Source organism: Equus caballus, chromosome 2 (genome assembly GCF_041296265.1).
Source record: "Equus caballus isolate H_3958 breed thoroughbred chromosome 2, TB-T2T, whole genome shotgun sequence".
Classification (NCBI taxonomy): Eukaryota; Metazoa; Chordata; class Mammalia; order Perissodactyla; family Equidae; genus Equus; species Equus caballus.
In genome coordinates, this window is record NC_091685.1 from 20070039 (window position 1) to 20098012 (window position 27974).

At 43.1% G+C, this 27974-nt stretch overlaps 1 protein-coding gene across 5 annotated transcripts; it reads left to right on the plus strand.

Annotated features, from left to right (window-relative positions):
• Positions 1-27972, plus strand: MEAF6 (MYST/Esa1 associated factor 6). 5 transcript variants are annotated; one of them, XR_002805304.2, is made up of 9 exons: positions 14-194; positions 1359-1474; positions 4268-4355; positions 4497-4542; positions 21369-21561; positions 25096-25125; positions 25230-25286; positions 25908-25941; positions 26442-27972. XR_002805304.2 is itself a non-coding variant. In XM_023633240.2 (8 exons), the coding sequence occupies exons 1-8, from the start codon at positions 105-107 to the stop codon at positions 26448-26450; spliced, it is 606 nt and encodes a 201-aa protein (XP_023489008.1). In that variant the 5' UTR covers positions 14-104; the 3' UTR covers positions 26451-27972. The 5 variants fall into 5 exon arrangements, 3 of the variants coding, with proteins under 3 accessions (XP_070105206.1, XP_023489008.1, XP_023489014.1); XR_002805305.2 differs by lacking the exon at positions 25096-25125 and having other exon boundaries at positions 1-194; XM_023633240.2 differs by lacking the exon at positions 25230-25286.
• Positions 27973-27974: the final 2 nt, after the last annotated feature.

Consider the following 27974-nt stretch of genomic DNA (forward strand, 5'->3'; position numbering starts at 1 on the left):
GGAAGCCGGCGCGCAGGCGCAGTGCGGCGCGGGCGCCCCCTGGCGGGCGGCGGCGCGCAGGGCCCGCCCCAAGCCCGGCGCGCCGCCGCCTGCCTGAGCCCAACATGGCGATGCACAACAAGGCGGCGCCGCCGCAGATCCCGGACACCCGGCGGGAGCTGGCGGAGCTCGTGAAGCGGAAGCAGGAGCTGGCGGTGAGGCTCTGGCCCTGGAGCGCCCGGGGGCCCGCGCCCGCCCCGCCGCCCGGCCCCGGCCCGCCGCGCAGGGCCGTTACCCCGCGGGCGCAGCGCGGCGGCCCGGAGTCCGGGGCCCGAGGCCGGGCTGCGCATTCCGCGGCCCGCCGGCGCCTCGGCTTCCCGGCGGGGCGGAGCCGGCGCTGGAGCCGGGCGAGCCGGGCGAGCCGGGGCGGGGGCGGGCGCGGAGCCGGGGGGAGGGGCGTGGGGGCGGGATGGCGCCTGGGGTGCGGGTCGGGGTGGGAGCCGGGAAAGGCGAGTGTCCGTGAGCTCTGCGGGGTGGGCGAGAGCGAGCGGGGCGCGATCTCCGCGGGGTGCGGGCGGGCGTGTCGGCGGGCTGCAGGAGATCGGGTCGGGCTTGCGGGTGGGCTTTGGGGAGGGTGGGGCAGCAGGCGTGGGTGGGAGGGGCACCTTGTTATCCAATCTGGCCTTTGGAGGATGGAGGGGCGCATGTCCTTTTGGGGACTAGGAGTAGATCCGTTGGATGGGTGTTTTGATGGGCAGGGATGTGATGCGTTTGGGAGCATCTAGAAGGTGACAGGCGAGGGGAGCGGACTCAGTGTAGGGGATTGTGAATCGTGACATGCAGCCAGGGTCCCAAGCACTCTGGTGGCCAAGCCCTCCCTGCCCCCCGCATTTTGGCTTGGGCGTGGGGAGGCGCGTCTCACCTGAAGCTGCCCTTCCACGTTTCCATGGCAACTGGCAGCCCAGCGCAGGCGGCCTCTCTGAGCCTGCGGGGAGGGGAGTGCGTTGGCGCTGGAGGCTGCGCGCCCTGCCTTCTCCCCGGTGGCGGCACCTTGTATGCGTGGGAGTGGAGACTGCTCACGTTCTGCCTCAGCCGGGGTTCTTGACAGCTGGGTTTCCACGAACCCTCTGAAATGTATGCAAAATTTTGCATGAGTCTACATTTTTCCGGGGATCGGCTCTCTCTATCCCTTTCTGTTCTCAAAGGGATCCAGCAAACAGGGGTAGACTGTCTTCTTCTGGAGCAGCTTGCCCCTCCCCATGTCCTCCATCTCTCCACAACGGTGGTTTAGTGTCGTTGAGCTTGAGTTTTCGGTTTGGTCAGAGTTAATGTTTGTATTTAAAAGGCATTACCCGTTTGCCGTGTTTTTCATCTCTCAGGAAACACTGGCAAACTTGGAGAGACAGATCTATGCTTTTGAAGGAAGCTACCTGGAAGACACTCAGATGTATGGCAACATTATCCGTGGCTGGGATCGGTATCTGACCAACCAGAAGTGAGTGTCAGAAGCCTACAGTGTTTGTGTTGTTCCCTAGTAATATTTGTTTTAAGGACATATATGTTCTTGCTAGCAAGTTTGCGGGGAGGCACCAGTAAAGCGGTGGTGTGGAAAGAGGTCTGGGCTTGAACTTGGCCTCGGGCTCAGCCACTGCCTCACTGAGTGATCCTGGACAAATCTGACATCAGTGAAATAGGGAAAGTCCAGCCTGTGGCTCGGGGTTGCGTGAGACCTAAATGAAGTGCAACGTATAATACTTTACACAGCAGCTCTCTTATTTGAGTCTTTCACATTTTAATCCGTCATGAGTTCCCCCCTCACAATATTTGCCATACCTGTGTGCCACCTGTACCACTGTTTATTTAGTAATATCATACTTGAGAACTCGCTAAATTGTTTGAAATTTTCAAATCTGTAGAAAAATCGAAAGAATAGTACAGGAACATTTGATACCCTTAAAGGGCACTCACCAATTGTTAACTTGTTGCCATATTTGCTTTCTCTCTCTCTTTTCTTTTCCTCTCTCTATAATATGCATAAAGACACTCATCTATGTTTACACTTTTTGAAAATTTTGAAATCATTATAGATACATACGAAGTGGCAAAAATAGTAGAGAGAGGTCTCGTGTCCCCTTCACCCCAGTTTTTCCCGATGGTTGGGTTTTATGTAACTATAGTACAGTATCAAACCTGGGAAATTGACATGGATACAATGTGTACATGTAGTTCTGTCATTTTATCGTGTGTGTGGATTCCTGTAACCACCACTGCAGTCAAGACGCAGAGCTATTCCAGCACCACAGAGAGCTCCCTCAGGCCACCCCTTTGTGGTTCTCTCTCCCATTTCCCCACACTTGTTTTTCCCCCTAAACCATGTAAAAGTTTAAAGCAGGTATATCATGACAGTGCCCCTATTATGTCAGCTCTTCCCTCCTAAGAATAAGAACATTTTTCTTACCTAACCACAGTTATCATACCTAGAAAATTATCACTAATACCATCATCTAATACGCAGTCTTTATTCACATTTCCCTAATTGTCCCCAAAAGGCTTTGCTTCCTTATTTTGATCCCTTAGCATTCGTGCATTGCATTTGCCTGTTACGTCTCTTTAGTCTCTTAATCTAGGAGAGTCTCCTACTCTTATTGGTGGTGAAGTTGTTGTTTATGACATTGTCTTGTAGAATGTTCCAGTACCTGATTTTTTCTTTTTTCTTTTTTTTTTTTTTTTTAAGATTTTACTTTTCCTTTTTCTCCCAAAGCCCCCTAGGTACATAGGTGTGTATTTTTAGTTGTGGGTCCTTCTAGTGGGTCCTTCTAGGTGGGATGCCGCCTCAGCGTGACTTGATGAGTAGTGCCGTGTCTGCACCCAGGATCTGAGCTGGCGAAACCCTAGGCCACCGAAGCGGAGTGCACGAACCTAACCATTCGGGCCATGGGGCCGGTCCCCCTGAATTTTTCTTATTGTGACCTCATAAGAGATCCTATTTAAATTTTTGGCAAAAATGTCGCATTAGTGACTTGTTTCCCTCTATTTTCTCAGAAGGTACATAATGTTGGATTGTCCCATTATTGGTGCTGTTAAGTTTGAGCCTGTGATTTCTCCATTATAAAAGTTGCTTTTTTTTCCTCTTTGTAACTAAAAAGTAGTTTTGGAGGTTACAGTTTTGGACAGTGTGAACATACTGCTCCCCCGAAATTTTTATCACTGTTTTTAGCATCTATTGTTGATTCTTGTCTGAATCACTTATTTTACTGGAGGTTGCAAAATTGTGATTCTAATTTTACTCTTGCTTTTGCATTTATTACTGGCATTCTGAAAGGAGAGTCTTCCCTTTTGCCCTTCTCTCCCTTTCACTCTCTGTCTCTCTTTACTATCACTGTAGACTCAGGGATTCTTTAAAAAACAGTGTGTTAGGATCTAGGACTGTCACTTTTTTATTGTAGAGGTTTATGTTATTTTTTAGTATAAATTAATTTATTGAAATATATACAGTCATGTGTCGCTTAACAAAAGGGATAAGTTCTGAGAAATGTGTCACTGGGCGATTCCATCATTTTGAGTCATAGAGTGCCCTTGCACCAACCTGGATCGGATAGCTTACTGCACACCCAGGCCACGTGGTGGTAGTCTTATGGGACCACCGTCCTATATGCGGTGTGTCCTTGACGGAAATGTTATGTGGCCCATGACCATTCAGAGAAGTGCGCGAGTCACAAATAAGCAGTTCAGTGACTTTTCACAAAGCAAACACACCCATCATTATCCTTTTTGATGCTTCGTTTGTCCCAAACTTGGCCAAGGGGAGCCTCCTCAAGCTGATTCCTTTGTCCTTTTGACGTGACCCTATGAGTCTGAGCACTTGGTTGCTTTCTGTCACTTTGTCCTTTTCTTGTGCCAGAACTGATAGCAGCAGCTTCTCCAAGGAACCCTGGTTCTTTGTTTAAATTTTAACAGAGACGCTTCCTATCACTAGTCTGCGCTAGTGGTTTTTAATAATGAGCATTAAAATGAATACAATTAAAATGAAAGCAATTGTGAACCAATTAAGGTAATCACTTGTACCCCGGGGGGCACGTACCCTGCGCTGGAGAACGGGGCTGTCTCCATAGACGTTCAGGGTAAAGGGTGTTTCGGGCAATCCAAGTGGGATGGAGGCATTTCTGTATGGAGCTTGGTAATAAAAAGGAAAAGGAAAAAGAGTTCCTTGCATTTGCCCTGGAGCATCTTCAGCTTGAGCCCTGGACTCAGCTTGGTGCTGATAGTGAGTTTCTTGTGTGTGTTTTAGAAACTCCAATAGCAAAAACGATCGAAGGAACCGGAAGTTCAAGGAGGCTGAGCGGCTCTTCAGTAAATCTTCGGTCACCTCGGCAGCTGTAAGTGATGGGGCGCTCTCTGTGGCCCACCGTTGAGGAGGAGCTCAGATAAATTTCCGTGCGTTTTCTCTTTCTGTTCTGCCTGCGCGTGCTCTCCTGAGGGCTGTGATAACTTTTCTAGTAACTGGTGTTTTTTTTTAGGCAGTAAGTGCGTTGGCAGGAGTTCAAGACCAGCTCATTGAAAAGAGTAAGTTTATTTTTTTCACTTTTCTTCAATTTATTGTTAAGCTACCACAGTCCCTCTGTTCCACTCCGGTCCAACTGTGTCTCTGAAGACTACGTCTCCTCTACTCTTGCCTCTTCTGCTAGAAGTTAGGAATCTTTTTGGGTATCCTTAATCATGTCTTTCTTTTGAGGAAGAAACTGCCATGTCCTTTCTGCCTCTTCTATCACGTGAAGGTTGCCTTCAGCGGCTCAAAGACACAAAGATAACGTCTTCACTCCTGAGAAGTCTTAGGGGATTTTTTTAAAGTTAAAAGAATCTTTCAATGTGGAAAATTTCAGAGATATAAATCCCCATGTACCTAAGTTGATAATTCTTAGGAAATTCTGATCCTGTAAACAGAATGTACCTGTGTGTTCTTAAATATAAAATGGAGAGTGGGTAGTATTTACTTTGTAGAGAAATTGTATCATTCTTGGGGCCAGCCCAGTTGCAAAGTGGTTAAGTTCCTGCGCTCTGCTTCGGTGGCCTGGGGTTCACAGGTTCAGATCCCAGTCATGGACCTACATACTGCTCATCCACATACAAAATAGAGGAGGATTGGCACAGATGTTAGCTCGGTGACAATCTTCCTCAAGCAGAAAGAGGAAGATTGGCAACAGATGTTAGCTCAGAGCCAATCTTCCTCACCAAAAAAAAAGAAGAAAGAAATTATATCATTCTCTGTGTGTAAGCCATACAGTGTCATTCTGTTCTAATTGCTAGTGATGGGGTGTAGATCTGTACATTTATCTTTCTGAGTCAGACTCTGTGTGGCTGTATTGGGTGCTCTCCCTGTGCACTGGATCACTTTTTGAACTTGCTTTTTATATTGTGGCTGTGTACCTCTTTCAGGTGGCATCGCTTCTTATGGGAGCCAGTTCTTTTGTTTGCATTAAGGCAGTGGTTTGAGGAAAAGGGATTTTGGTAGTTTGGGAATTAGAACTACTCAGTGACTTCAGTTATTATCTCCACGTACAGATTTCTGGATTTTTAGGTCTATCCCTAACCCCTTTCCTGAGCTTTAGTCATGCAGTTCTAGAAAATCCTAGAGGGGCCAGCCCCATGGAGTAGTGGTTAGGTTTGCATGTTCCGCCTCGGTGGCCTGGGCTTCACAGGTTTGGATCCTGGGCATGGACCTACACACCACTTGTCAAGCCATGCTGTGGTGGGGTCCCACATACAAGATAGAGAAAGATTAGCACAGTTGTTAGCTCAGGGATAATCTTCCTTACCCTGCCCCGCCCCGCCCCGGCCCCAGCCCCCCAAAAAGAAAAGAAAATCCTAGAAAATGTCTTCTAGACATTTCCATTCACGTATTCAAACTCAAACATTTTGTCTAAAACTGAGGTGTTCTATTTCCTCCAAAACATGTCTGCCCACTTTTTCTGTTATAGTGCCCCCATTCTCCCTCATTCCCAACTTTGTAGGCATCTTTGACTCCTTTCTGCCAACCTAATCAGTTGTACCAAGGCCTTCGGACTTTTCTTTTGGTATGACTGCCAGTTAAACCGCATTTCTTTTCGGTTAAAGCCGCTTCTAGATTGTAGAGCCATTTCTTCTGCTTTGTTGAGTAACAAGACTGATTAAAGAACATTCTGGAGCTGAGTCCTTTGAGTTGAGACAGAATGATGTCTGATTTCTCAGTTTTCACAAGTCTGTTATCAGGCCCCTGGCTTAGTGGATCGTTTAGTATGTGGCTCTGTACCTAGTGACCCACACAGAACAGGTGCACCTAGGTTCTTGTCAGCAGACTCTTAAAGCCACTACTTTCAGAAGCTTGACTGAGACAAATACTTGCGTATTAAAGATTTTCTAAAGCGTATGCAGGCCATCCCTTCCCTTAGGAACGTCCCCTTGGGTTGAGCCCCCCCTCTTGACTACATCATATTGGTATTCCTCGGTCTTCCCTCTCAACTTGCATTTGCTAATTATACTTTGGTCCTGTAAAATGTGTCCCTCTATTTATCGTAAGAGGATGTTGCAAATGTTGTTTATTATCATTACTAATTATCATCTCCTTTAGGAGTAGTTGTTTTCCTTGCAAGACTAGTTGGTTTTTACAGAAAATCTGGTTAATTGACTGTTTCCCTTTTTGTGTGGGTGCCGAAATGCTTAATGCCAAATCTGTGGTTCCCCCTAGAAAGCAAAGAGGAATTTATAGCATGCATTTTGGGAATGACTCTTAGTACTGCATCCAGCTTGCTTTCCTCTTCCGTTCCTCTTTGTGTTATTTACGTCACTTTAAATTTATTTTATTGGATTTCATTATATGGATCTTGATAAGCTGCCTTGAATTCTTTTTGGAATAAAGCAGAGTGTAGAGAATTACTTAAATCCTGGAGTTCATTATTTCCAATGGCCAGAGCCCTTTTACAGTAATTCTGTGGGCTTCTGTCTCACCACTTCTGCCATTACCACTTCCCACTGCTATCTTTTAAGGTTTTATTTTTGTCTTGATTTTCTACAGTTAACTGCCATGTGTCTAAGTATGAATTCCTTTTTATTTATCTGGCCTGGGTTTCATTGGACTTGTTGAAACTGTGGTTTGGTATTTTTCATCAGTTCTGGAACATTCCCAGCTCCTACTGGGAATCTCCAGATACTGCGTTTGCTCCCTGCTGTCTCTCCTCTCCTTCTGGTACTCCGGCTAAGTGTTAAACCTTCTCATTTTATCCTTTCTGTCTGTTTTTTTTTTTTTTTTAATCTCTTCTGTATCTTCTTTTTGTTTCTGTGCTGCATTATGAGTAATTTTTTTTGACCTACCAGTTCCTCATTCTCTTTTCATTTGAGTCTGATTTGCTCTTAAACCTTCCCTTGGTTTTAAATCTTTTGTTATTACATTTTTAATTTCCAGAAATTCTTTTTTTTTTTTTAAAGATTGGCACCTGAGCTAACAACTGTTGCCAATCTTCTTTTTGTTTTTTTCTGCTTTTTCTCCCCAAATTCCTCCAGCATAGTTGTATATTTTTTTAGTTGTGGGTCTTTCTACTTGTGGCATGTGGGACGCCGCCTCAGCATGGCCTGATGAGCAGTGCCATGTCCGCGCCCAGGATCCGAACCAGCGAAACCCTGGGTCACCACAGCGGAGCGTGTGAACTTAACCACTCGGCCCCGGGGCCGGCCCTGATTTCCAGAAATTGTACTTTATTTTTAAAAGCTGCTATGTAATTTTTTGATAGCTTTCTTTGCAGTTATTTTCAAACTAGCCTTTTACTTCTTTAAGTATAGTAAGCATAGTGTTTTTGTAATCTGTGTTTCAATTTCTGAAGTCTCTAAGGACCTATTTCTGTTTGTTGTTTCTGCTGATTATTACTTGTGAAATCTAATTTCCCTGTGTACTGCTCATTAATAATGAAAAGTACAGTCATGTGCCGCTTAACGACCGGGATATGTTCTGAGAAATGCGTTGTTAGGCGATTTCATCGTTGTGCGAACATCATGAAGTGCACTTGCACAAGCCTAGATGGTGTAGCTGCCACACACCTAGGCTGTATGGTACTAATCTTATGGGATGACCGTCGTATAGGTGGTCTGTCATTGACCAACACCTTGTCGTGTGACACATGACTGTATTTGTAGAATAATTTGAGGGCCAGGACGAAGGTGCTGTCTTCCAGAGAAGACTTACGTTTCCTCTTGCTAGGTGCTCGGACCTCTTTAAGCCAAGTTCAAGGCTTGAGGGTCCCTGAAACACCCATGTGATTCAAGGCAAGCTTTAGTTCCGTGAGAGGAATGGTCTACTTTGCCTTTTGCGCTTTTTCCTTTGTACAGAGTCTCTCCAGGGTCTCAGAATTTCTGTATAACCAATCTCGTGGAATGATTTCTGTATTTTTGATCTTTGGTGGCAATGAAGTAAACATTCTTTATTTTTAAATTTATTTATTTCTTTGGTGAGGAAGATTGGCCCTAAGCAAATATCTGTGCCAGTCTTTCAGTATTTTGTATGTGGGATGCCGCCACAGCTTGGCTTGATGCATGGAGTGTAGGTCCACACCCGGGATCCAGATCCATAAAGCCTGGGCCGCGAAGCAGAGCGTGCGAACTTAATCACTACGCCTCCAGGCTGGCCCCAAAGTAAACATTCTTTCCTCTTAGAATTTTGACTTGCATATTCTTAGATCTCAACTGTTTTGGAGTTTTATACTTTTATCATTTTATTTTCAAACGATTCTGAAAATTTTCCTCAAAAAATGCATTGCTTTCTGCTTCCTTTGGCTTCTTATGTACCCAGACTGGAAGGAGAGTGGATTCGCATGGTCCCCAAAGGGGAATTGTATGCAAATTAGTGAAGGCTTATATATTTTTGTAAAAAGGAATAAAGTGAAAGAAAAACAAAACAGGCAGGTAAAGTTTCCTTTAAGGATCAGCAGCCTCTGCTGTTTATTTTCCTGGGCCCTCTGAAGCTTTCGTCAGCCCAGATCTCCCGGCAGCATTTACATCGCTCAGTGGGTAAGTAAACAGGAGCATGAGGTGTCGTTCTAGGTATCTGCCTTTACTTCCTTTGAACTTTCTGTGCTGATCAGAAGTTTGTTTTTCCCTCTATTTGGTAGCTATCGTTTCTTTTAATAGGTAGTGTCTCATTTGTAGATTTATTAAACTTAATCAAAATCTGATTTTCTTTGCTCTAAAGAATGAGTTGCTCGCTTTGATGTCAGTGAGAAACAACCTTATGTGTCTTTGCACAGTGGCAGCATCAGACGATGGAGTGACCGGCTGCTGCACTTAGAGATGTCGTAACCCACCCTTTTTGTTATCACTCCTCTTCTGCTTCTAGGAGCCAAGGAAGAAAATTGTTACTTTGTGGTCTCACTTTGTATTTTAACAATGTTTAAGCTAGTCTCCCTGTCTCCAGTGTCTTTTCTAAACCTCTTCCAGCCCAATAATCCTAAAACAGGGTTTTGCACAGAGAACTCAGTGTGTATTGTCTGCTGTTACTTTTCTGTTGAGAATTCTTGATGACTTCACCTTATGTCCTACTAGCAATTGTTTCACAGCAAGTAGTCTGTTTGTTTAGAATTTGACATGCGTGTTTGTAGATCTCAAGGATATTGAGATGTGAACACTGACTATGTTCCAGACACTAAGCGAACACTCTACTTGTGTTACCTCGTTTAATCCTTAAAGCTGCTCCTTGAGGACAGGTATCGATGAAAGCAGGAAACATTGCCGTCGCCCCAGCGTCTAGCCCAGTGCCTCGTCCACCTCGTCCATGAGGTACTCAACACGTGAGAGACAGAATTCCTATTCTCCAGATGGGGAACTGGGTTCAGAAAGGTTAGGCACCCTTCAGCCCTCTTGCCCATCCCCTCGTATTGTGCCTGGATGAAATCCCTTCGTTGGGCTTTGTGGCTCCTCCTAAGCTGTGTGTTCCACTTCACCTCTCGTTTCTCAAGCTCTGTTTGAGAGATGTTGTTTGCCTCATTTGTCCCAAATATCCCTTGCGTTTTCTCACCTCTGCACTTTTGCTTGTGTTATTTTTTGTACTTATTTGGGCTTCTAATTTTTCAAGGTCCAGTTTCAGTTCCACCCCTTCAGTGGAGCTTTTCCTGAATCGTTCACTCCTCTCTGACTCCCAGGATACTTGATATCTGTTTCAGCCCTCTGGGACGTTGGTTACTGCCTGGAACGTCACCTCTTCAGAGAGGTAACGCTGGTGCCCTCCCTATTCACAGGGCTTTGATTCGCTTTGCACGCTTGTGTGAGTTTGCACACGTGTGTGTACATGTGTGCTTACCTCATAGAATGTGACCTGCTCATCCCTTTACTTGATACTCTCATAGCAGCTGGCCCCAAATGAGGAGACGGTTGGTTTTGCTCATCAGTGTCTCTCAATAGAATTGAAACATACACAGAATTTGCCAGATCTAACTTGCCTTTCTTACTTGTCTCCCACCTTTTTGGTTAACCCTTCTCTCCCCTGTGCCCAGCCCTTACTCAGTTAGTCCAGTGCCCCTTCTGTCGTCCTATCTGTGATCCAAAGCTTTTGTGACCTCATGCCCTGTCAACCTGTTCCCTCCCCAGCCAGTGCCTCCACCATTTGCATTTTTAGAGATGACATTTTTTACCTAAATAAAAATGGAACCGGATATGGGAGAAGAAGGCTGTCCTGATACTGTTCTATCTAAAACTCATCTTTTTTTATTTCATTAGATGTTTTTTAAGAACTGGAAAAGTAATACATTCTTATTACAAGTCAAGTTGTTGAGAGGTGAGTTTGAAATAGGTTCATTACCTCCTGTTCTACTTCAGCCCCCCCTTCTGAGGTAGCCAACATTAGCAGCTTGGTATTTTCCTAACACATATTTCTGGATTCACACATGCACACGAACACACAAACACACACATAGAAGAGCTGGAGGTTTTCTAATAGAGAAATTGGACCCTAACTGTGCACATTATCTGCTTTTCCACTCCTTACGGCACATAGACCGTTGCCGGTTCAATGCCAATCAATGTTCAGTCAGTGAGATGCAGGATAGAGTGGTGATCAAGAGCGTGGACTCTGAGCCCAGCTGTCTGAGTTCGAATCCCAAGTCCACAACCTGTTAGCTGTGTGACCGTGGGCAGGCTCCTTAACCTCTCTACCCTTCAGTTCCTTTCTCTGTAAAATGGACATCGTGATTGTAGAGTTTTTGTGAGGGTTGTATGAATATATTTAAAGTCTGTGGAATCATCCCTGGCTTCTAGGAAGGACTATATGTGTTGGCTGTTGTTAGCATCTCACTTTTATTTTTGGTGAGCAAGATTGGCCCTGAGCTACCATCTGTTGCCGATCCTCCTCTTTTTGCTTGAGGAAGATTGTCTCTGAGCTAACATCTAGGCCAGTCTTCCTCCATTTTCTGTGGGATGCTGCCACAGCATGGCTCAACAAGTGGTGCTAGGTCCGTGCCTGGGATCTGAACCCCAGAATCCCAGGCCGTTGAAGCAGAGCTTACGGATTTAACCACTATGCCACTGGGCTAGCCCCTCACGTTCTTTTTTTTTTTTTTGAGGAAGATTAGCCCTCAGCTAACATCTGCTGCCAATCCTCCTCTTTTTGCTGAGGAAGGCTGGCCCTGAGCTAACATCCATGCCCATCTTCCTCTACTTTATATGTGGGACGCCTGCCACAGCATGGCTTGATAAGCGGTGCCATGTCCACGCCTGGGATCCGAACTGGCGAACCCTGGGCTGCTGAAGCAGAGTGTGTGCACTTAACTGCTGAGCCACCGGGCTGGCCCCTTTTTTTTTTTGAGAATAAAATACTTTATTGGAGTCCAGTGTGTGACTGTTCCATAAGGATATGACCAGTGTTTCTGCCGAAGGTGAGAACGTCACAGACAGTGAGGACACTGACAGAACTCCAGAGACCTTCCAACCATTTGGTACAGAACACGCTTTATTTTTTTCATTTCTTTTATTATTTTTTTTATTGAGGTTATGATAGGTTACAATCTTGTGAAGTTTCAGTTGTACATTATTTGTCAGTCGTGTTGTAGGTGCACCACTTTACCCTTTGTGCCCACCCCCAACCCCCCTTCCCCCTGGTAACCACTAATCTGTTCTCTTTGTCCATCTGTTTATCTTCCACATATGAGTGAAATCATACAGAGTTTGTCTTTCTCTATCTGGCTTATTTCACTTAACATAATACCCTCAAGGTCCATTCATGTTGTTGTGAATGGGACGATTTCGTCCTTTTTTATGGCTGAGTAGTATTTCATTGTATATATGTACACCATATCTTCTTTATCCAGTCATCACTTGACGGACAATTAGGTTGCTTCCACATCTTGGTTATAGTGAATAATGCTGCAGTGAACATAGGGGTGCATGAGTCTCTTTGAATTGCTGACTTTAAGCTCTTTGGATAGATACCCAGTAGTGGGATAGCTGGATCGTATGGTAGTTCTCTTTTAATTTTTTGAGGAGTCTCCATACTGTTTTCCATAGTGGCTGCACCATTTTGCATTCCCACCAGCAGTGTATGAGGGTTCCTTTTTCTCCACAACCTCTCCAACATTTGTTATTTTTTGTCTTGGTTATTTTAGCCATTCTAACAGGTGTGAGGTGATATCTTAGTATAGTTTTGATTTGGATTTCCCTGATGATCAGGGATGATGAACATCTTTTCATGTGCCTATTGGCCATCTGTATGTCTTCTTTGGAGAAATGTCTGTTTCACATTCTTTTTAAAGGCTGAAAAACAGGGGCCAGCCTGGTGGCATAGCAATTAAGTTCATGTGCTCCGCTTCAGGGGTGTGGGGTTCACTGGTTCAGATCCTGGGCATGGACCTAGCATCGCTTATCAAGCCATGCTGTGTCGGGCATCCCACATATATGATAGAGGAAGATGGGCACGGATGTTAGCTCAGAGCCACTCTTCCTCAGCAAAAAGAGGAGGATTGGCGGCAGATGTTAGCTCAGGGCTAATCTTCCTCAAAAAAAAAAAAAGCTGAACAATGCCCCACGGTTGGGTTGTGCCGCCTCTGTTGATGAGTATTCACCCTGTCTCCATTTTCCCCACTGTGAACCATGTCACAATAAACATAAGCTTTTTTTTTTAAAGTTCTGTCTGACAGTGTCCCAGAAGTGGCATTACTGTGTCAAAGAGTGATTTTCATAAATACAGCTCAATTATTTTCTGTGGCTTAATGGGAAATGTATATTTGGTCTTTGTCCCCTTTCCTATCCCAGAGCTCATAAAACCCTTGGAATCTCCAGAGTAAGAAGAATGGCTAGTATACAAAAAGATTGGGTGAAAGGGCTAGTGGCTGGGGGCCCCTGGATAGCTTCAGGATGGGGGCTGGTCACCAGAAAGACCTGTCCTCGATGAGAAGCTTAGAACTTTCAGCCTGACCCCCCAAACCTCCAGGGAGGGGAGAGTGGCTAGAGATTGAGTTAATCATTGACGGCTGATGGCTTACTTCCTCATGAACCTCCCTAAAAGCCCCTGAACGCTGGAGTGCCGGTGGTGGACCCAGGTGCTGGGAGGATGCTGCGCCCAGAGCGGCCTGGGGCTTCCCTGCCTTGCCCCGTGCGCCTCTTCCGTTTGGCTCTTCCTGAGTTGACGGCTTTATAATAAACCAGTAACAGTAAGTAAAGTGTGTTCCTGAGTTCTGTGAGCAGTTCTAGCAAATTATCAAACCTGAGGAGGGGGCTGTGGGTACCCCTCATTTATAACTGGTCTGTCAAGTATGGGAAGCCCAGGACTGGCAACCGATGTCTGAAGTGGGGCACTGTCATGGGACTGAGCCCTGAACCTGTGGAGTAGTTAGTGTCGGAATTAAATTGAATTTTTGGTGTCTGTGTTATTGGGGAATTGGTTGTTAGTGTTGGAGAGCACTCTAGATTTTCCAAAAAGACTCTTGCCTTCACATTCCTAAAAGCATACCTTGGGAGGGCCTGTTATAGATATCACTGGGATAAAATGAGAGGGGAAAAAAGATTACATTTTTACTTTGTATTTATTTGTTTATTTATTTATTTATTTAAAGATTGGCACCTGAGGTAACATCTGTTGCCAATCTTCTTTTATTTTTTTTTCCTTCTTCTCCCCAAAGCCCCCCAGTACCTAGTTGTATATTCTAGTTGTGGGTCCTTCTAGTTGTGGTATGTGGGACACCGCCTCAACACGGCCTGAGGAGTGGTGCCATGTCCGCACCCAGGATCCGAACCAGCGAAACCCTGGGCTGCCGCAGCGGAGCACATGAACTTAACCACTCGGCCGCAGGGCCGGCCCCACATTTTTACTTTTATTAAAGTGAATTTTGAATCTACACAGAGAGACAATAAAATAATGAACCCCTGTGTACCCATCGCACTGCCCCCAAACCGTCACACCATGGCCGACCCTGCCCTGTCCACGTCCCACCCATGCCCACCTCCACCCCCTGTACTATATTGGAAATCTCAGACATCAGACCGTTTTTTCCTGTATATATATTTCAGTATGTATCTCTAAATGGTAGGGGTTTTTTAAAATTGTGTTAAGAACACTAAACGTGAGATCTGCAGGTTTTTAAGTGCACAATACAATATTATTACTGTCGGCACAGTGTTGTGCTGCAGATCTCTGGAACTTACATTGCGTAACTGCACCGTTATGCTTAGCGAGCAGCAGCTCCCCCTTTCCCCGTCCCCAGCCCCTGGCACCCGCCGCTATACTCTGCTTCTGTGAGCTCGACTGTTCCAGGCGCCTCCTGTGTGTGGAATCATGCAGTGTTTGTCCTGCACCCAGCTTCCTTCACTGAGCACAGTGTCTTCCAGCTTCCTCCCTGTTGTAGCCTGTGACAGGATCTCCTGCCTTTTAGACTGAATAACATATTCCATTGTATGTATTTGCCACGTTTTCTTTATCCATTCATCTGTTGATGGACATTGCTGTTGTTTCCACCTTTGGGCTGTTGTGAATAATGCTGCAGTAAACATGAGAGTCCAGATAGCTCTTTGAGATGCAGATTTCAGTTCTTTTGGATAAATGCTCTTAAGTGGGGTTGCTGGATCATATGGTAGGTATATAAATGTTAGGCTCTTGATACTAATCACACCAAAAAAACTCAAAACAAAACATGTATTAGTACTTCATTTCTTTTTAATACTGAATAATATTCCATTGTATGGATAAACCACATTTTATTTGTACATCCATCGGTCAATGGACATTTGGCTACTATGAATAATACTGCTGTGAACGTTCGTGACAAGTGTTGCGTAAACATGTTATCATTTGTCTTGGGTATATATCTAGGAGTAGAATTACTGGATCATTTGCTAACTTGATGTTTAACCTTTTGAGGAACTCCTAAACTGATTTCTAAGGTGGCTGCACGTTTACATTCCCATCAGGAGTGTGTGAGGGTTCCAGTCTCTCCACATTCTCACCAACTCTTGTTATTGTTTGTCTTTCCATTATAGCCATCCTACTGAATGAGAAGTGTTGACTTTAAACAGAGAGACAGCTAGTTATTTCTCCAGCAAAAATAGGTTATTTGGGATCAGCAAAGAATTGCACTTCAGAGTCTGCAACCATGGGAAGCCATGTACAAGTCCCCCAACAGTGAGGGAGGAGAAACTCTCTTATGGAGCGAGGAGGAAGTCGGCAGGGTCTCTTGGAGGAAGTGGGTGTTCTCTGTGGACTGGCTTTGCATTGGCTGAGTTCTGAGTCTCTCATTGGCTGAGCTCTTGCTGGGCAAGAAGAGGAAGTCCCCTCCTTCCTTTTGGGGTCAGTGTAGAGGTAGGGCATGAGAACTCTCCCTTTTGTCCTCCCAACTCCAATTTTATGATTAGATAGAAGTGATATCTCATTGTGGTTTTAAAAAAATTTATTTTATTGAGGTAACAGTGGCTTATAACATTATATAAATTTCAAGTGTACATCATTATATTTCGATTTCTGTGTATATTCTGACTTCTGATCATGTTTCCCACTCAAAGACTAATTACCATCTGTCACCATAGACATGTGCCCAGATACCCCTTTTGCCCCCCTCCTTTCCTTCTAGTAACCACAATCTAATCTCTGTATCTATCTGTTTGTTTGTTGTTGTTTTTATCTTCTATTTATGAGTGAGATCCTATGGTATTTGACTTTCTCCATCTGACTTATTTCACTTAGCATAATACCCTCAAGGTCCATCCATGTTGTTGCAAATGGCAAGGTTTCATCTTCTTTTATAGCTGAGTAGTATTCCATTGTGTATATACACCACATCTTCTTTATCCATTCCTCTCTTGATGGGCCCTTAGGTTGCTTCCAAGTCTTGGCTATTGTGAATAATGCTGTGATGAACATAGGGGTGCATGTATCTTTATGCATTTGTGTTTTCATGTTCTTTGGATAAATACCCAGCAGTGCAATAGCTACGTCATATGGTAGTTCTATTCTTAATTTTCTGAGGAATCTCCATACTAGTTTCCATAGTGGGTGCACCAGTTTATATTCCCACCAGTAGTGTATGAGAGTTGCCTTTTCTCCACATCCTCTCCAACACTTCTTGTTTCCTGTCTTATTAATTATAGCCATTCTTATGGGTGTGAGGTGATATCTCATTGTAGTTTTGATTTGCATTTCCCTACTAATTTGTGATGTTGAACATCTTTTCATGTGTCTGTTGACCATCTGTAAATCTTTTTTGGAAAAATGTCTATTTGGATCAGTTGCCCATTTTTTAATTGCTTAAACAAATGATGTAATTGCTTCAACAATTCGTTAAACAAAATGCAACTTGAACAGCTATTGGGTCAGTGAAGAAATCAAAAGAGAAATCAAAAATCCCTGGAGATAAATGAAAATGAAAAAACAACATGCCAAAATTTATGGGACACAGCAAAAGCAATACTAAGAGGGAAGTTTATAGCAATACAGGCCTACCTCCACAAACAAGAAAAATCTCAAATAAACGATCTAACAGTGCACCTAAAGGAACTAGAAAAAGAACAACAAACAAAGCCCAAAATCACTAGAAGGAAGGAAATAATAAAAATCAGAGTGAAAATAAATGAAATAGAGACTAAAAAAAAAAATAGAAAAAATTAATGAAACTAAGAACTGGTTCTTTGAAAAGATAAGCAAAATTGACAAACCTTTAGCTAGACTCACCAAAAAAAAAGAGAGAAGCCTCAAATAAATAAAATCAGAAACTAAAGAGGAGAGATTACAACAGACAGTTTAGAAATACAAAAGATTATAAGAGAATACTATGAAAAGCAATATGCCAACAAATTGGATAATCTAGAAGAAATGGATAAATTCTTAGAATCATACAACCTTCCAAAACTGAATCAAGAAGAAATAGAGAATTTGAATAGACCAATCACCAGTAAAGATGTTGAAACAGTAATCGAAAACCTCCCCAAAAATAAAAGTCCAGGACCAGATGGCTTCCCTGATGAATCCTACCAAACATTCAAAGAAGACTTAATACCTATCCTTCTCAAACTCTTCCAAAAACTGAAGAGGAGGGGAGGCTTCCTAACTCCTTCTAGAAGCCAACATCATCCTGATATCAAAGCCAGACAAGGACAACACAAAAAAAGAATTATAGGCCAGTATCACTGATGAACATCGATGCAAAAATCCTCAACAATATCCTAGCAAATCGAATACAACAATACATTAAAAAGATCATACACCATGATCAAGTGGAATTTATTCCAGGGATGCAGGGATGGTTCAACATCCGCAAATCAATCAGTGTGATACACCACATTAACAAAATGAAGAACAAAAATCACATGGTCATCTCAACAGATGCAGAGAAAGCATTTGACAAGATACAGCATCCATTTAGGATAAAAAGCCTCAATAAAATGGGTGTAGAAGGAAAGTACCTCAACATGATAAAGGCCATATATGACAAACCTACAGCTAATATACTTAACGGAGAAAAACTGAAAGCTATCCCTCTAAGAACAGGAGCCAGACAAGGATGCCCACTCTCACCACTCTTATTTAACATAGTATTGGAAGCCCTAGCCAGAGCAATCAGGCAAGAAAAATAAAAGTGATCCAAATTGGAAAGGAAGAAGTGAAACTGTCACTATTTGCAGATGACGTGATTTTATATATATAAACCCTAAAGAATCCACCAAAAAACTATTGAAAATAATAAGTGAATACAGGAAAGTTGCAGGATGCAAAAATTACTTGCATTTCTGTATACTAACAATGGAGTAGCAGAAAGAGAAATTAAGAATATAATCCTATTTATGATTGTAACAAAAAGAATGAAATACCTAGGAATAAATTTATCCAAAGAGGTGAAAGACCCATAACACTGAAAACTATAAAACATTGTTGAAAGAAATTGAAAAAGACACAAAGAAATGGAAAGATATTCCATGCTCTTTGATTGGAAGAATTAAAATAGTTAAAATGTCTATCCTTCCTAAAGCAATCTACAAATTCAGTGCAATCCCTATCAAAGTTCCAATACCTATTTCACAGAAGTAGAACAAAGAATCCTAAAATTTATGTGGAACAACAAAAGACCCCAAATAGCCAAAGGAATCCTGAGAAAAAAGAACAAAGCTGGAGGTATCACACTCATTGATTTCAAAATATGCTACAAAGCCATAGTAATCAAAACAGCATGGTACCGGCACAAAACCAGACACACTGATCAATGGAACAGAATCGAGAGCTCAGAAATAAACCCACACATCTGTGGACAGCTAATTTTTGACAAAGGAGCCAAGAACATACAATAGAGAAAAGAAAGTCTCTTCATTAAATGGTGTTGGGAAAACTGGACAGCCACAAGCAAAAGAATGAAGGTAGGGGGCCAGCCCCGTGGCCGAGTGGTTGGGTTCATGCACTCCGCTTCAGCAGCCCAGGGTTTCACTGGTTCGGATCCTGGGCGTGGACCTAGCACCGCTGGTCAGGCCATGCTGAGGCAGCATTCCACATGGCTCAACTAGAACGATCTACAGCTGGAATATACAACTATGTACTGGGGGGTTTTTGAGAGAAGAAGAAGGGGGAAAAAAAATGGAATGAAAGTAGACCATTATCTTACACCATTAACTCAACTTACAAAAATTAACTCAGAAGGGCTTAAAGACTTGGATGTAAGACCTGAAACCATAAAACTTCTAGGCAAAAACATAGACAGTACACTCTTTGATATCAGTCTTAGCAGCATGTTTTCAAATACTATGCCTGGGCAGGAAAGGGAAACAAAAGAACAAATAAACAAATGGGACTACCTCAGACTAAAAGTCTTCATGAACAAAATGAAAAGACAACCTAACAATTGGGAGAAGATATTTGCAAACCATGTATCTGAAAAGGGGTTAATATCCAAAATATATGAAGAATTCCTACATCTCAACAACAAAAAGCAAACAACTGGGGCCGGCCCTGTAGCCGAGTGGTTAAGTTCTCGCACTCTGCTTCAGCAGCCCAGGGTTTTGCCGGTTCAGATCCTGGGCGCAGACATGGCACTGCTCGTTAGGCCATGTTGAGGCAGCGTCCCACATGCCACAACTAGAAGGACCTATAACTAGCATATACAACTATGTACCAGGGGGCTTTGGGGAGAAGAAGAAAACAACGACAAAAAAGCAAACAACCCAATTGTGGTTTTGATTTGCATTTTTCTAATGACTAATGATGTTAAGCATGGTCATGTGCTTATTGACCATTTGTATATCTTATTTTGAGAAATGTCCATTCAAATCTTTTGCCGATTTTAAAAAATTTGTTCTTTTGTCTTTTTATTATTGAGTTCTAAGATTTCATATATTCTGGGTACAAGTGCTTATCAGATATATGATTTGCAAATAATTTCTCCCATTCTCTGGGTAGTTTTTTACTTTCTTGGTGATGTCATTTACAGGTCAAGTGTTTTATATAAATGATGTCCACTTTATATGTTTTTTCTTTTTTCATGCTTGCTTCTGTGGTCATTTCTAAGAAACCATTGCGTAATCCAGTGGATTCTAAGAGTTTTCTAGTTTTAGTTCTTACATTTAGGTCTGCGATCCATTTTGAGTTAATTTTTGTGTATGGTGTGAGATAGGGGTCCAGCTTCATTCTTCTGGACGTGGATGTCCAGTTGTCCCAGCACCATTTGTCAAAAAGACTATTCTTTTTTCACTGAATTGTCTGGTCAACCTTCTTGAGAATCAGTTGACCGGAAATGTAAGGGTTTGTATCTGGACTCTGAATTCTGTTCCCTTGATCTGTGTGTCTGTTCCTACACCATTACCACTGTCTTCTAGCTCTAGCTCTGTGTAGTAAGTTTTGAAGTTCTCTTGCTGATTTTTGTATGAAATCGGTTGTCCTGAACTTTGGGAGGGCAGGACGGGTCAGTGTGCTTTTTCTAGCCTCTTAGTTCCACAGCTCCCTCTTCTGTTGCTTTCGTGAAATATTCAAAAACAGGGTTTCATGATTTGGGAGATGTGGTTCTTTTTCTCTCTCCTGCTGTTTGGGACTGCCTCTTCTACTTCTCATAGCCACGTGCTACTCACTTTGAAATCTCTTCCCAGCAGTTTATGATACAAAGACATAAAAAAGAAGAAAACTGGCCCCTGGTCCTGCTGTCCACAGTTTTTTGACAATTTTTAGAAACAGATAATGTACATATTTACGATCCTTGAAAAGTTCAGTAAAGTGAAAGTCTTCCCGCATCTTTTTCTGTTGAGAGTTTCAAGAAATTCCTGTCAGGGAAGAAAAGTATACATTTACCAAAATATATGTAGTTTTCCCTAAAAATTATATGTATACAAATTGTTCTTGAACTTGCTTATTTAACATATCTAAGGGATGTTTTAAAATTGGGAATATTGTGTCAGCTGAAGAGTATTATCATCACTTTTTAAATATTCTTAAGACTTTTCAGAGTGACGTAGCTAGTAGGCTCTTCTCCTCTCGAGCCCTTTTTCTTGATAGAAAGACAGGATTCCTGTATGGTTTGGGGAAGGAACTGGGGCCCGCTGTAGGATGTTTTCCCAAGGTCATCTCTCACCTCCCCAAGTGTTTTTAGTAACGCTTCTCGTATAATCATTAATCTCATTAGCGTATTCTATGTCTAAACAAGCTGTATGCGGTGAGGTTATCCTGGTTGTATGGTCCCATCTCCCAGCCGTCATTAGATCTCTTGCCTCTGGTTACACTGTTTCAGATTACATGTTTTTCAAGAATTCTGGTAACTTTGATGCTTTGACTGTATATATCTTGGTGTGAATCAGAATATTTGGTCCTCGAGGATAAGAAATAATCCTTTTCCATATATATTAGTGCTCAAAAAGTCTGTCCTCGTTGGTGAACAGATTACCTGAGGAGACTGATGATGTTTCTGGGGACTTGTGTTTCTTTCCTCCAGGGGAGCCAGGAAGTGGCACGGAAAGTGATACTTCTCCAGACTTCCACAATCAGGAAAATGAGCCCAGCCAGGAGGACCCCGAGGATCTGGATGGATCTGTGCAGGGAGTGAAACCTCAGAAGGCTGCGTCTTCTACTTCCTCAGGGAGCCACCACAGCAGCCATAAAAAACGAAAGAACAAAAACCGGCACAGGTCAGTGGCGGGGACCCCCACACTCCCCACCTCACACCACCCCCGCCCACCCGGAGCTTCTGTGACCATGGCTGGGGAGGGACTTTACTAGAAAAAGAATCTTCAGCATCAGTGCAGTCTTCCTATTTCTGATGGGAAGAAATCCCTTTGGTCCCAGTGAAACGGAGGAGTTTTTCTGTCTCTAAGGGGGGAATTGGTGGGCATCAGAGTGACCGTGAAGGAGGCCATCCTTCTCACTGTTTCTAGTGCAGAAGAATTTTATTCCATAGAAACATGTTTAGTGTGGTGGATTTGGCCTGCTTTTAGGAGAGGAAAAGGGGAAATAGAAACGGAATGTGTGTCCTAGCACGTGCTGGGAAGCTGCGGAGTGGGGCAAAGTCTTTTGCTCTCGGTCCTGATCCCTGCCCATTACTCCCTCGTGGATGGAGAGAACTGATCTCACGGGGCTGTTTTTCTTTTTCAATACAAGTGTTTTGATTGTCTGTGATTTCTGTTTTTATATATCTCTGCAATATGCTGGCTTCAGATCTCAGAAGAACAACGTAAAGTCTATCAGATGTGGGAGTGCCTTCCTAGATCATCTTTGCCACTGTGTGTTTTGCAGTACGTAATGAGATAGGAATGACCTCCGTGGACAGAGGGGCAGGTGCCTCCCAGAGAGGATTTTAGCGTTCACGCTGCGTGGCATTTGTACGGTAATGCTGAGGCCTGTTAACTGAGACAACTGGAAATCACACAGCTGCCCTCAGAGAGGGTGATGCCTAGTTTCCAGAGTGAGGATCTTGCTCTGGCCTCACACCTTCCTCTGGGAGGCATAAAAAGCGGGTCTCCGTAGGCTGGCTCTTGTCCCGCTCCTCCTGGGAGCCCGAGTGCTGAAAAAATGAGGGGCACGCAGGAGTGGGTGGGGCTCCTGGCCTCCGGTTTGCTTCTGGGCTGGGACGTTTTACACACGGGCAGCACATTCCTTCATGCACCCAAGGTGTGAAGATTGTTAGCTTTGTGGACGTGAGACCCGGGGATAATGGAGAATTAATCTAACTGGTTTAAGCCTCCTTGGCATCAACTGGTTCTTGAATTCTTTTAAGAGTTTTGCTTGTCAGCGGTGGTGGTGGTTTTTAGACTGCAGAAATAGTATTTCCTCCAAACAGCAACAAAGGACTGCTGCTGATGTTTTCTGCAAACCAGGAATCACCATGCCAATCTCATAACTGCACTAAGAAATAGCAAAAATTGCCTATCATCTCCTTTTTTTTTTTAAGGCTCTGCGTTATTTGACCACTGTGATGGGACTGATCCCAGCTTATCACAAACAGTAGCAGGGAACCATACTCTTAAAAATATTTTTTTAATTGTCAAGATAATTAAATATCATGCTCTGTGAAGCTTTTATTAAATTTGCTCCCGCATCGTTTTGAAGCAATGATTCTTTTCCTATTTCGGAGTGTCCAGAGCAGGGGGAAAATTCCTTGAAAGTTTCTGGGACATTTTTTCCATCTGTCACCGTAAGCTTTCTCGATAGCTATTGTCTATTTCGGGCAACACCTCATTTGCCTTAATGACGTCATCGGCTGACTGATAAAGGGAACCAGGCCTTGAACTTCACTTCCTTCTTGTAGGTTTCTAGGAGGTTTCCACAGGGACAGCACTTCTTCCTACCCTTCCTTCGTCTCCTGGCCCTAGGAGCTAACTCCCGGAAAAATATGAGGATTTATAAAGATCTTTGATGTTAGTTACTGCTTCCCACAAGTGGGGAAGAACTGTTTGAGAACAGGCTCTGTTTGTCATTCCCTGGTTTGGTATCTGGCTGGGCTTCTTGACCTCAGGCACTCGTCTGCCCCAGGGAAGCGGAGTGGAGCTGATTTGCCTTCTTGCTGGGAAGAGCAGTTCAGTGCACCTGCGATGGCTCCTCACGGCCAGTTACGGTTCTCAGGTTCTCAGGCTCCTGCCGTCTTGAGCCTGGAATTGTGTCTGGCCCCGACCCCTGACCCCTGACTGATGTCTGAGTGGGGCTGACAGATGGGGTGGGCGGTCCACACACACTGGAAGTCTGCCCTCAGCACAGTCCTTGTTTCTCCTCCCACGTGTCACACCCTGCATGGTCAGTAAAGTCAATAGGACATTATTTTAGCAAACGTCTGCGTACCTCCTATGTACCAGGCACTGTTTAGTGGTGAGTAAAGCAAAGTGGAAATAAATATGGTACTTTAGCAAAAAAGAATAGCTTTTGAATTTGTACTCTTCAGGAATATGAAAATTTATCAAATAATTTTTAGCATTCGTAAATGATTACAGTGTTCTGAATTCTTATGTTTTACATGACATCTGAATAAGTCCCAGTGTCTTTTTTTAAAAAAGTTGAAATAATAACTTATAGCTGCTCTTATAGGTTTTTATACTATACCAATGTCTAGAATTCTTCTAGATAGTTTGAAGTTTTTTGAAGATAGTTTTTAAGTAGGTACAGTCTCCTTTAATTTATGAACAAAGTTGAGTTAGGCTGAAAGTTAAATTTTTGATAGTTACTAGTTTGTACACTTACCGTATACTCTCCCAGATGTGTCAGGTGAAGCTATTGCATAAGGGATATTGAAGTTAAGCTTTCTTCCAGCTTCGCTCTTGCAAACATTGGCTAGGAGGGAAAGACAGCTATTCTGCATATTGTTTTACCACATGCCTACAGTCAGAAAGGCGTTGGAGCCACCTAAGGAGCTGGTGTCACAATCTTGGTTACTGTTTGCCTTGGAGGTCTGCCTGGACCACGGTCTGTTAGCAGCAATGGCCCCAAGTGGCCTCCTCCTCTGTGCTGCTCCCCTCCGGGTGCCGGAGGCTCGGGTGCTCGTGGATGGCAACTTTGCTTTGTTTTGATAGGGGCGCTGCAGACCTCGGTGCTCCGCAATTGCGGCCCTGACCTAAGCCGTTCACTGCCGCCACCAGTTCAGGGGGCAGAGTAAGACGGCTCTGCAGTTTCTGGAACAAGACTCTGCATTCGACCCTTGGCTTCTAGGATGAATGCTGTAGAAAAGGAGTGCCACGCTCCCTGGACACGCTGGAACATAGAACTCGAGTTAAAAGTTGCAGAATGTTTTCTTTTTAAAAAATTTGTCATGTTTTTATCTTTGACTTTAGTGAAAGTATATTATGCTGAGTTATTAGTACTGTCTTCAAAGCACCTTTCATTATATGACTAAACCCTCTTTCTCTATTTCTTCTAATGCCCTATTTATATTTTTCATTACAATAGAATATTTTGAAAGCTCTAACTCTGAATCGGGCAGCTAATAGAAGTCCTGCAGGGGTCCAGGTTCCTAATGACGTGACTTTTCCTTTCGTGGTCTGTCCTAATGTGAAATTCACTGAGGGAAGGGACTCTGCCAACCACACTGTCTTTGGTGCCTTGATGTTGAAAACTTTATGGCTTAAGATTCTTAAAGCTGATTTTGTTTCTATAAATCTTGCTAGGGTGGCTAATCAACTAATTTATTCAATTAGTATATTAATTTCTATTGCTTTCTTCCTTTCAAATGCTGCCCTCAGCCCGTCTGGCATGTTTGATTATGACTTTGAGTAAGTTTGATTTGAATTAGTATTTGTGCTGTGTTGTTAGTGTGTAGAGACCAATATGCCTTTTTGAGACCTTTCTAACCCATAGTTTATCTGTTTAATTGTAGGTATGTATATTAGGTTAGGCTGGGAAGTTTTTTTTAAAACAGAAAAACGTGATGGAGGTAACATTTTATTTAATAACTTAAGCAAAATTAAGTAAACTTCACTTTTATGCATTTTAATTTCTTTTAAACTAGATAACCTTTACTTTATATTTAAATTGATTTTCTGGCTTTGCTTCGTAAGGAGATTAATAGTTTAAGATCTTGATATTTGGCTTTGGAAAGATTTAAGAATTGAAATTCGTTTAATTTCTTTTGTGTTTCCTATCCAGAAATACAAAGTCCTAGTTTCCTTCCTGTTCTTAATCACTCTGTGTCTCAGTGACTATCAGGGATGTAGTTAAGAGCTAACACATTAACGTGGAGCATGCCTCTTAATCCAGTCTCTTTAACGTGTAATTTTGGAGTAATTTTAAAAAATGATTTGGCTTTCGTGACTGCTGTCTATTTCTTTCTTGAGTCGTTTAAGTTTGCCTTGTGGCAAGAGTATCTGCTCATGTTTTTAAATACTTGCTTAATAATATCTGGGTAAACAACTAAATATGACATAGTCTAAGGAAGAATGTGGATTTTACTTAACCAAATAGCCTTTGTTATAGCTTGTGCCCTGTACAGTAGCTGATTCTTGGACCCTTTTTCTGTAAAGTAAAATGCAAATATTTTTTATCTTTCCTATCGCAGGATTGATCTGAAGTTAAACAAAAAACCACGAGCTGTAAGTATCAGCCAGACCATTTCAGACAGCCCGGTAATTTTGTAGATGATTAGAAAAATGTCTTCGTCTTCAGAACTTGAGTGTTCCTGATCTGGAGTCACAACGCCCATTCTAAAGTCTGAGGGCCATCTGGGTACACTTCAAGTCTGAGGTGTTATTTACTGTTTTTATATTTTGGAGAGAGAGAGGGGTCACACATTTTTGTGGAAGAAAAATTCCCTTTGATTAAACAATCAATTATTAATACTAGCTTTTTATTCATTTATTTATTCTTAGTGACTGGTGAGCTCAGGAGGTCTCCTGGGGCAGAATTGATTGGGTTTCAGTCCCTTCATGGACTCCACAGGCCATTTTCAGATGTGAAGTATCGTCCATTGCATTTGAAATAGTCTCGGGCTACAGAGCAACCCCCTAGCAGACTTGTTTATGACATTTTTTTTCTTAGCTTCAAACCCATGTTCTGCTGAGAGTAAGCTGGGACTTTGTTTCTCTCTCCTTAGGACTATTAGAAGACTCCTTAGCACAGAAGCTTCCAGGCTGTAGAGCCCTCTCCCCTCCTCCGACCTCACCTGCGTGCGTGGCCGTCCACCTCTGCTTTCCCAGACCCAGTGCCTGTGACTCTGAGTAGTTTGTTCTGAAATGTGGTGACAAACAAGTTGTTTCTGTAAGACCGCATCGGATCGCTCGCCGTGTGTCATTTTTAGTAACAGAACCGCAGGAGGACCAAGACCTGGTCACAGCCCCAGCAAGTCGCCAACTGTGTTTCTCCCTTCCTGGAATGACTGTCCCCCCACTGGCTGGCGCCAGCTTCATCTGTGACACCCATCAAGAAACGCCCTCTGCTTTTGTTTTATGCTGAAAGTAGACGACAGGTCACCCTGCAGTGGGAGGCTGTAAATATCTGGCATTTTCTTATTTTGTTCATGTTTTATTATTTTTCTACTGTTGTTTTTACCATCTTATTTTCTTTTGGGACTTTTTGTACTGCCGATGTCCAGCTCGTACCTTCCCGCTGACAGAGCTGATCATCTGTTTCGTGCAGTTGCCAAAGTTCTTAACTGAAGATAATCTGGTTCACCATAAATAAAATGGGGAATTTGGCTCTGTTTGTTTGCAGGAGGAAGGTAAAGAGTGTCTATTTAATGATTACCTATCTTAAATCTTTCTGAGTTGGAAGCAGTTTCATGTTCAAGGAACAGGAAAAGCTGAAAAACATAAGTTTAAATCAATCCTTTAAAAATAGATATTTTTATTTTTTTGTATAAATAAATTTTCACGGGCTTTGACTTCTCATGCTTTGCTTTTAAACCTGAGATCATTTTTTCACTTATTTTAAAATAATTTATTCATATCATGCCTTATGGAAATTTCTTTCTTTTTCCATCTTTTCTCTCTTTGCTGGTATTTGCCTGATTAAATGTTGCTCTAAAAATCACTAAGACAAATAGAAAGGCTCAGAATTGCACCCAAAGCTGATACCGTATGGAAGTTCTTGAGCAGAGTGAAAGATAGGATCAAGGAGAGCCAGCGAGGCCCAGCAGACCGCCTCCTCACAGGGCTTGACGGGCTGAGGAACGCGGCGACACTGGCTGCCTGCCTCCCGAGCAGTGGTGAGCTGCCTCGGCTGCACGTTGGAATCACCTGGGAAGCTTAAAAAACACTGATGCCTGGGTCCCACACCCAGAGACTCTGCCCGGGGGCCGTCTAGTTATTGGGATTTCCTTTCGAGGAGTCCCTGGGATTCTGGTCGGAAGCCAAGTTGAGAACCACTGCCCTGGGAGACGGGCTGGTTTCATTTAAATCCTGGGTTGTGAATCAGTCCAGGGGAGAGATTTGGGGCCTCACCCTTCCTTTGACTCTATTTAGTCGTAGTCCTTTACTTATGCCCATATCTTTGTTAGAAAAGCTGTTTCCTTTGTGATAATCTTGGTAGAGCTGAATATGGATGGCATCTATTATCAAAACAAGTCTACTTGTCAAATGTGCAAAAGCTTTCACTCTTTTCTCAAATAAACTTTTTTTTTGACTCTGTG